Genomic DNA, 10283 nt, shown 5'->3' on the forward strand with positions numbered 1-10283 from the left:
GACCACAAATACCCCATTTTTTAAATAATGAACATTATGCCTGATCATAAATTAAATTTATTTTATTTAATTTACATCCCAGATTTTCTACTATATTACCTTATTCCCATTTTTTATTCTTATGGTCTAATAAACTAGCCCATATATTTTTTTCCTCAAGAACTTTGTATTTATTTTATCACACTGTAATATAATAGCATTGGTTTTAAAAAATCTAATGGCCTTCGGGTTCGTCTACTCAAAACAATACCACAGGAGTAACACCTTCTCGATTTCGATAATTAAGATAATATAATTGAGACATGTAAGCCTCATCTTTATGGTTTCCAGCCCAATTTTTAACAATGGCTACCATCCTCTCAGCTTGTCTATTCGAGCTGGGATGATACGGTGGAGCAAGAAACTCATCCCTTATGAAGGCTGGACCTCCATCAGACACTATTGTATCAGGTGAACCGAATCTGGCATATGATTCCCGTAATTTCCTAATAACAATTTTTGTGGTATAAATAATGTACCTCTGCATATTCTCCACTTTGAATATGAATCCACCACCAAAAAGTATAATTTTTTATCCAGATCGAAGAAATCTATATGGAGACGTTCCCATGGTTTTATTGATTTGGGCCACATTTGACCTACTTCTTTAAGGATGCACAAATATTACATGGAACACATTTTTTTGTAATTTTTTAATATCATTACCCATCCCCGGCCACCATAAATATTCACAAGCCCAAGATTTCATTTTACGACCCTGATGTCAGGCATATAATAAATCAACAATTTTACTACGTAATTTAAAAGAAATTAGAGCTCTATTTCCCCTTATTAAACAATCATCCACCACGGTCAATTCTTTTTCAATTTTTTTTATAAATTTTACAATTATTTTTCCACGGTTTTTTCCCCGTTAAAAATAATTTTATTATCTGATTCAATTCCTTATCTTTTAAAGTACTGAATTTAAGGTCTTCCCAGTTAGTAGGACCACCTTATAGCATATGTGAAAGAAAACAAACCAATGCTTTCTCATTATCCATTACTTTATTTTTATTAAAGTCAAGATCTTCTTGACTCGATCCCAACTTGAATAAAATATCGGATAAACAATTTTTTTTGCCTCTACGATATCTAATTTTTACATTGAAACTTCCCAATAATAACAACTAACGTTGAATCGTGGAGATAATATTTATTCTCGATTATCCTTTTTGAATTAATGATTAATGATCGGTAAAATTACAAATTTTTTTCTGATTAAATATTCCCGACATTGTAAAACCAAAAATGACCCTGATCAATAACAGAATATCGCGTTTCCAATTCTCGGAAAACTTTAGAAAAAAATAAAATTGTTTCTAAACTATCAATTAAATGCAATAATGCACCTTCAACACCTTTGTTAGATGCATCAACTGCTAATATTATTTCTAAATCTGTTAAAACACACTAAATTTGGTTCTTACCCAATTTTCTGTTTTAACATTTCAAAGGCCATTTGTTGTTCATTGGACCATTCAAAATGAACTCCCTTTTGTAATAATTTATATAAAAGTATTGGAATCTTTGCAAAATCATCCATAAATCAATGATAATAATTTATCATACCCAAAAATGATATCCGCTTTAATGGTTGGCGGCTTCATATTTGCTAAATTTTTCAAATTTTTATCAAGAGGTTTCATCTCCATCCCATTAATTTGAAATCCTTAATAGATAACTTCTGTTACCCCAAGAACACTTCTTTCTTTACTGGCCCTTAGACCTTTATCCCGAATTCCTTTAATAACTTCTTCCAAATGATTTTGTTGCTCCTATGTTTCACCAATAACTAACACATCATCCATATAATAAAAAACTCCTTCTAGGCCCTGGAAGCCATAGTACGATGAAAAATAAGCGCTGACACACTTAATTCAAATGGTAACCTACAAATGGCAAATAATCCTTTGGGAGTCGTTATCGTAAATAATTTTTAATTTATTCCTTTAGCGGTAATTGTAAATACGCAGAAGAAAAATCAACTATGGAAAAATATTTGGCACCTTTTAAATTGACCAAAATTTCTTCCATCCTAGGCAATGAATATTTTACTTCCACAACCCCTGGATATAAATTAACACGGAAATCATCTCGCAGCCTCAATTTTCCATTTGATATTTTAACTGGAACCAATGGTGTTGCCCATTCACTATATTCAATGTGAATAATAATCCCATCTTGTTCAACTCGACTTCTATTTCCTTTTTCCATTTAAAAGGAACTCTTCGACAAGCCAAGAAAATGGGTGAAAAACCATCTTTAAGTTTAACGTCTACTTGTTAATCATTTAGACGTCCTAACTTTTCTTCAAAAATGATACCATATTTTTAAACTAAAATAGGTAAGCAATTTCAAAATTTATCAATAAATCTTTATCAATTTCAATATTTATATCATTAATTTTTCGGGATATTCAAGAATATTATTATTAACGACAGGCTTTTTTCCTTCGTTCAATAAATTATACATTTCTCTTTCTAGAAGTTTATTTTGGATGCTATAGGCAATTATTTTTCTTTCATCATTACCTATAACCAATTCGTTATCAATGATAAAAAATCCCAATAATTATTACGAGGTCCGATTTTTGTAATCCAATCCCACCCCATAATAGTTTCCATAAGTTTTTCTACTACCCATAAATCCAAACTTATAGTAGTATCATTGAAAATAGCATCCCATTGAGTTTTTCCCAAAAATTTAGCCATCAAATTGTTTTACACACATATTTTCATTTTAAATAATGCCATTAGGCCAATATTTATAAAAATTTCCACGAGACATTTTAGAAATGCTCGCTCCGGTATCGTACAACACATCAATGTACCTATGGTCAATCCTCAATTTAACCCTAGGATAAGGACATTTCAATAATTTTTTCAGTCATTAAAATCTTACATTTTTTAAAGAGCTGATTAATATTTATTCTATCTGAAATATCAATTTTATTAAATTTAAATTCTCACCTAAATTTAACTCGGAATTTAGAGGCTGCTTTTTAACAATATTGATATGTTTTTTTACAATATCACTAGGATATTTTTCCCATCTGAAATTATTAACATCCTTTTTATTTGGATATTTGACAATACCTTAGGATATTTTCTCCCCTTTTATTCGGATTATAATAATAACTAACATTTTTAATTTTATCGCCATGATAATAAAAATTTCTATTAAAATCATTCCTTTCATGTGAATTATATCTCATTTTACCATTATTATATACTTTCTTAAAATTTTGATTTCTCAGTATTTTAACTACTATATGATAACATTGCAATCATAGTCAGTGTAAATCGCAATTTATATCTATATATGTCCCGTCTTTTTACACTTAAAGCACAACCGGGAATTGTCATAATTTGATTGTAATACATTAAATTTATTTGTATTGATGCCAGAAATTTTTATCACACTGAAATTTTTGACAGATTTTCTTAACGGAAAACCCATCCGAAAATCCTGTTCATTTACCATATAAGTTTCAACCTTGTGTCCTTTATAAACACACCGATTACATTTAATATTATTCAAATTATTCTTATTAGCATCAATATTTTCACCAAGTCCTTTAAGAAACCATTTTTTTCATTTGAAATTTTTGCCATATATCTGGCTTTTATCACAATTATTACTCATATTAATCAATTATATATATCCTGATATATAACTTTGATTATATCTTACATTTTATTACTTCTTGTTTGTATATAACCACTGATCTCTCCACACGTTCCGGAATATCGCACAGATTATCTTTTATACTAACCATTTCTGGTTTATCCTTCTTGATCTCATTTAAAACTTCTTTTGAATTATTTTATAAGTCTAATATTCTTTTTAAATAATTATCTGACACCACATTGTTTTTCTTTAAATTATTATGTACCTTTGTCACTAAATCGGCACATTTCCTTATCAGAAATTTCAATGTAATGAATAGCCCATTACAAAAAATAATATCGTAACTAATTGATTACTTAGATCCAAATGGTTAAGTTTTTTATACAGAATTTTATAACCAAAATCCTTATAAACGAAAGCTTTATCAAAAATATGAGGCCTATGATAATGATCAAAATAACAAAAATTTTAACTTACCTTAAGATTGCTTTGTTAAAAATTTTTATAAAAAATATTTTTTTTTACCTTTAAAAACCGAATTAATCAGAATTCAGATCCGGTCAATCCTTATTTTAACCTATTATAACTATTTAATTTATATAACTTAATTTATTAGAATCAACTTAAACTTAACGTAATATCTATAAACATTAAAACCAGAATATATATTTTTAAAGGTTCTCATTACAAATTCAATAATTTTTCAAATTAATTATAATATTTATAAGAAAATATTTTATCAATATTTCTATAATGCTTTATTAATTTCTACAATAGGCGTTTAAATAAAAAAAATATTATAACTTTTTAAAACAAACGAAAACTAGTATAAAATAAAAAGACTAGGAATAAATTAAACAGAAATTAGGACACTCACGTCATACGCGTTTTTATTGGGTCCAGCGTCTACATGACAGGATTTTCATTAGATGCAAACCCCCTTCAAAAACTTTTGCCTACCCCCTTAAAAAATTGTCGCCGGCTTCGGCGGCGGTGTCTTTTTATTTATATTTTAAAGAATTTATAAAGATAACTTAAATTTATCTATCTCTACCAACTAATTTTAAGAATTTATTTTTTTGATTATGAAGAATTTATTTTTTAGATAATAAATTCAATCAAAATCTCCATTATTTACAGTGAATTAATTATTATGGCATTATGAGCTTGCTGATATATCTAAACCTATTAAATGTAATTTAAAAGGATAGCAGAAAGTTTTATTTGGAAAACAATGTGTATGATTGTTTGCAATATATAGATTTGGTCGATAATTGTATTATAATAATTCTATAATAAAAGTATTAATTTTTACAACAATAAATTTTGTCCTATTTCATCTCAAAATTTAATAGATAACCCCCCAAAAAATTTATCCGACCCCCATTAAAGCAGCTTACCCCCTACCCCCTCAAAAAAATAGGATGCAAACTGTTCCTACCCCCAGTGGCCCCTACACTTTTTGAGCGAATGAAGCAGAATACCCCCATGAAAAGTACACCCCCCCTTCGAAAAAATGATAATTATGGCACCCATAAATATCAAAAATAATTTTTATTGCATCAATTTTTAATATATAATATAAATAAAATGCAAAAAATATAACTTTATAAATATTATTTTTAAATTAATAATTTAGATAAATTAGGGGAAGAGAAAGCGAAAGAATTTATAATTTCATCAGTATATAATTGTTTAAATAAAAAATTTCCCATTGATAATATGGTTAAATTATTGAGAAAAGAATCTTTCATGGTACTGCGCAGTCTTGTTTTAATTAATTTAATTTTACTCACGACTCTTTCGGCAGTACATGAGGTTGTGGGAATGGTTAATAAATATTTATATAAAATTCTTAAATTAGGGAAAGCAGAAAAACTTAAAAGTAAACGATAAGGTAAAATAAATGAATTTTTCCAATCTGAATCGTAAGTCCCTGAATTATCATCATCATCATAAGAAGCTAAATAATGTATTGGTAAAAATATTTTAATTAAATAAATTTACAATTCTCAGAATCTGACAAATCTTTAGATTCTTGAACCTCTAGGTCATGAGTAATAATTACATTCCCCATTTTGGCCATCTTATAAATATTTCTAAACTTCAACATTTCTTCGAAAATTTGACTTGAATTTAAATTGTAAAATTCACAGATATCCTCAATATCTTCTTTAATAATTGATTTTTCTGCCATTCCCTTTGGCGTAAAAAATGATGTTTGATGTAAAAATTTCATGGAATCATCGCTAAAAAATTTCTATATTTAATGATGAAAGTATATATACCTCTCCTTTTTGGATTGTAATGTTTGAAGTCTAGAACTTTCAAAATCAAAATAGATTTCTCTCCTTCATAAAATCTTGTGCCTTTGAAAAAACATCCAAAAATTTAGTGTTATTATCTATTAGATTAAAAAATAATTAAGACAATAATTTATATTATACTTCTCAAATTAATCAAGCAATCTTTTGTCAATTGAATTTGATTTATTGCATACCCTATATCCTTCGAAATGATTTGCAATTTTGTACAAGCCAAACTTGTTATCAACAATATTTTATCCAAAACACAAAGTGATAAGATAAAATCAAATTTTTCTATTCTAAAGACTATAGCACTAGCCATAGTGGAAGTGGCAGGATCTTCAGAATCCTTTAAATTTGTTAAAGTTGCCCTCAAGGCATCATAAAGTTGAAAAAAATTTACAATAGCTTTATATGACGATAGCCAGCTTCTAAAAAAAAAACATTTAAAATTTAAATAAATAAGGAACTATTACGTATTCTTGACGCGTAGAAATCGTTGTGATTTTTTCAGATCCTTATAGTGCGTACAAATTGTGCGTTGCAACGCAGCGTTTCAAAACGCAAGCAATGCATTTTAAATGCATTCGTTCAAATTGAGCACATATCCGTTTTTCATTTAAAATTTTTTTTAAAAACGTAAACCTGCTTGCGTTTTGCAACTATTTTCAAATTTTGTTGAAGTGGAGAAATTAACCACCATCAAAAATGTAAGAATATATATAATTAAATCATCATTTATTAATTATTTTAGATCATGGAATGAAGAAATAACAAAAAGATTTGCTGAAATGTTGGAACCTGAAGAGGTTATTTGGAATCAGGCGCATCCTGATCACAAGAAGACATTCTCTGTGATGGAAAAACTTTCCATCATAGGAATTAAGTTAAATAATATATAATATTATTAATAATTTTATTTTTAGATTATCAGAAGAATTTCCAGATTATGATTGTAGCGTGAATTACCTAAGGAAACGCCTGGAACTTCAAGGATCAACTCAACAAGGATAAATTAGCGAGACCTTCAGGATCTAGAGGAGGGGTGCATGAATATAAATATAAGAAATATATTAATTTCATGCAAGCCACGGTTGCCGACAGACCTACTGTCAGTAATTTTCAGGAATCCCCTCCTCAAACAAGGAACCCTGCTAAAAATCAAAATGATTTGCAAAAGCTTATGAGTGTATTGGAAAAAAAATCTTCTAGTATCCAGTAATTCTTATTTTTATCTATAATTTATTTATCTTTTATATAGAATCTTTTTGGATAGCCTGGTTGATGTATTGGAAGGTTACAATTCTGATGAAGACTATTTTTTCAAGACAGAAGTTGTAAAAACAATGCAAATTATCAAGATTAATAGAAGAAATACACAAACAACAGAAACATCTGAAACAGCTTTAGATATTTTTAATACCATTATATAATTTTGATATTTATATTTGTTATATTGTTAATTTTTGATATATTGTTATTAATAAAATTTTTATATAATTAGTAGTGGATAATTATGTGTTAACTTCTTCCTAAAATGTAATTTTTAAAATATAAATAAGATTTTAATATATAGCAAAATATGATAAATATTTATGATTATATTTATTGGCTAAAGTCAAGGTTTCACTCTTAGTTTAGTTTTATTATGATTGAGGGCAATTTAAAATATTTGCATTATTGAGTTTAATATATATAAATCTACAACCTTCATCCCCATTATTAATCCTCAACTTTGGATCCCACTTCATTTAATCTATTACAATTAACACTAAGCTTACAAATATATAACTAAACTTAAAATTATTTCATGATCAATACTTTATTCAAATTTATTTAATATTAATAATTTATTATAATAGTAATATAAATAAATTTATTATAATAGTAATATAAATAAAATTATTATAATAGTAATATAAATAAATTTATTATAATAGTAATATAAATAAATTTATTATAATAGTAATATTAATAAATTTATTATAATATAAAAATTTAAGAATTTATAAAATTTTTAAATTTATCCCTAATGATTTTAGATTCCTGTGAGCTTGAGTTGTTTTCCCTGCTTGCCAAAAATGGTCTTGTTGTAAGGTTAGCCAATGTAGGATCTGTATTGATGATAATATAATTTTAAAAATATATATAAATATGATTTTAAAAATATATATAAATATGATTTTTATATATTTATTTAAATTTAAATATTGGTATTACCTATATCATCAATGGAAGCTGATCCTTCTTTGTTGATGATAATGTTATGTAGGATGCAAATAGCCTTTATCACTATCTCTATGCTAGGTAGTCCTATTTCTATTAGCTTACTTAGAATGTCAAATTTTTTGACTATTCCACCAAAGCTTCTTTCTACACTTACTCGAGCATGGCACAGCCTCATGTTATATTCCCTTTCTTCTGTTGTCAGATTTCTTTTGGGGTAGGGCTTCATCAAATAATTTGACAAAGGGAATGTGTCGTCTACAACCATTACAAATGGCATGGCCTCATTACAACCTGGAAATGGTTTGGTAGCAGGCATATTAAGTGTATGGTTCATCAATTCTATTAATATATTTATAAGATATATTAAAATTAATATAAAGTAACCTCTATATAAAGAGCTATTTCTAAAAACACCACCATCACTTTGCTTTCCATATGCACCCACATCTATATAAATAAATCTCCTGTTAATATCTGTTAGGGCTAACAGGTTAATAGAAAATCTATGCTTATAGTTATAAAATTGTGAGCCACTATTGGCAGGGCTCTTGATATATATATGTTTTCCATCTATAGCCCCAATACAATTTGGGAATCCTGATTGAAGCAGGAATTCCTGGGAAATCTAAAGATAAGTAAATATTAATCTTGATTTATTATAATAAATTTACTTTTTCCCAATCATTTTTATTAGGCTTAGACATGTGAATATGTGCAGCAGCATTCCAAATTGCTGTGCACACTGATTTCACAATATAACTTATACAAGATTTTGAGATCCTTGAACTATAAGCTAGTTGTGCAAATTATACACCAGTTATTAAATACCTATTATATAAATAATTAATTAAATTTATTTTACCTTAATGTAACAAACAAACGATCCTCAGCATCGATTTGTTTGTTACAGTTAGTAACTTTTGGATTAATGTCCTCATATATGAGCTCCAGTATATAAGAAAATGTTGCTCTTCTCATTCTTGTATAGTTATAAAATTGCGAATTTGTTAAATCGCCTTTAATATTAATATATTCTGAAAAAAGATTTCTTTTAACAAATATTTTGGATGTCTTGCTCTTCTTCCTTCCTTTATTTCTTTGTAGTAAATACAAAGCAAGTAATTTTTTTTGTTTTAAATTTAAATGTTTCATATTGAAAAAATAAAAGTTAACGCATCAATTTATACATGGCTGCGTTTACGTTTTTTTATATGCGTTTTAAAACGCTGCGTTGCAACGCACAATTTGTACGCACTATTACACTGAAATTTTTTGAGTACCTCATATCTTTTTACACCATTAAAATAGACATAAATCTCATCTAGTATTCCTAGAACATTTCGAAGTTCTTTAATTGATTGGCATAATAGAACAACGATTAAATTTAATCGATGACAGTAACACCAAATAAAAGCTGCCTTTGGCGCCTCTGCTCTAAACAAGGCTTGCACACTATTGATTCTTCCACTCATGTTTGAGGCGCCATCATAACTTTGCCCAACTAGATATTCAAGGGGTAAATTCATCGAGCCAAGTTTGGATATTATATTATGCTTTATATCGAGACCTGTGGTATTTCCCGTACAATATATGTCAATCAGTCTTTCAACAGGCTTCGGCGTCTCACTATTTTCAACATATCTTACTATCAAAGCTATGATTGAAAAGCACCTGTTAAATGTAATCTCATTTTGAATTTTTTTTATAACCATATTTTTCATGGTTTCAATGAGAATGTTTATGTTATTATATAATAGGTTTGAATATAATTTCGTTTTTAATCCCTTATTTTTTTATCCTTTTTTCTTTCTTAATTTTACTGTATATACATTTTTAGTACAGGTTCAGAATCTGCAATAAGCTTAATAAGGGCCATCATATTGCCTTCTTGTTGCCTGTTCCCCCAGAAGGCTTGGTTACGAGATATTAAATAATCTAAACATCTTATTATAATTCTTATAATAGAACGGTTATTATCTACACATTCTTTCTGAGGTGTTATAAATTTTAATATCGAATTTTTAATATGAGAAAGCCTTCCATAATCGGCCATCATATGTGTCTGTGAAGATTTGG

General features: G+C 27.7%; 1 protein-coding gene across 1 annotated transcript; it reads right to left on the reverse strand.

Annotated features, from left to right (window-relative positions):
* Window positions 1-7956: 7956 nt before the first annotated feature.
* On the reverse strand, window positions 7957-9508 carry LOC135928299 (uncharacterized). The gene is made up of 4 exons (XM_065464738.1): window positions 8879-9508; window positions 8592-8832; window positions 8199-8546; window positions 7957-8092 (listed from the first exon to the last, which is right to left on the reverse strand). Exons 1-4 carry the CDS (start codon window positions 8909-8911, stop codon window positions 7977-7979), a joined length of 738 nt encoding a protein of 245 aa, XP_065320810.1. The 5' UTR covers window positions 8912-9508; the 3' UTR covers window positions 7957-7976.
* Window positions 9509-10283: the final 775 nt, after the last annotated feature.

Source organism: Gordionus sp. m RMFG-2023, chromosome 4 (genome assembly GCF_954871325.1).
Source record: "Gordionus sp. m RMFG-2023 chromosome 4, tfGorSpeb1-WG-v2, whole genome shotgun sequence".
Classification (NCBI taxonomy): Eukaryota; Metazoa; Nematomorpha; class Gordioida; order Chordodea; family Parachordodidae; genus Gordionus; species Gordionus sp. m RMFG-2023.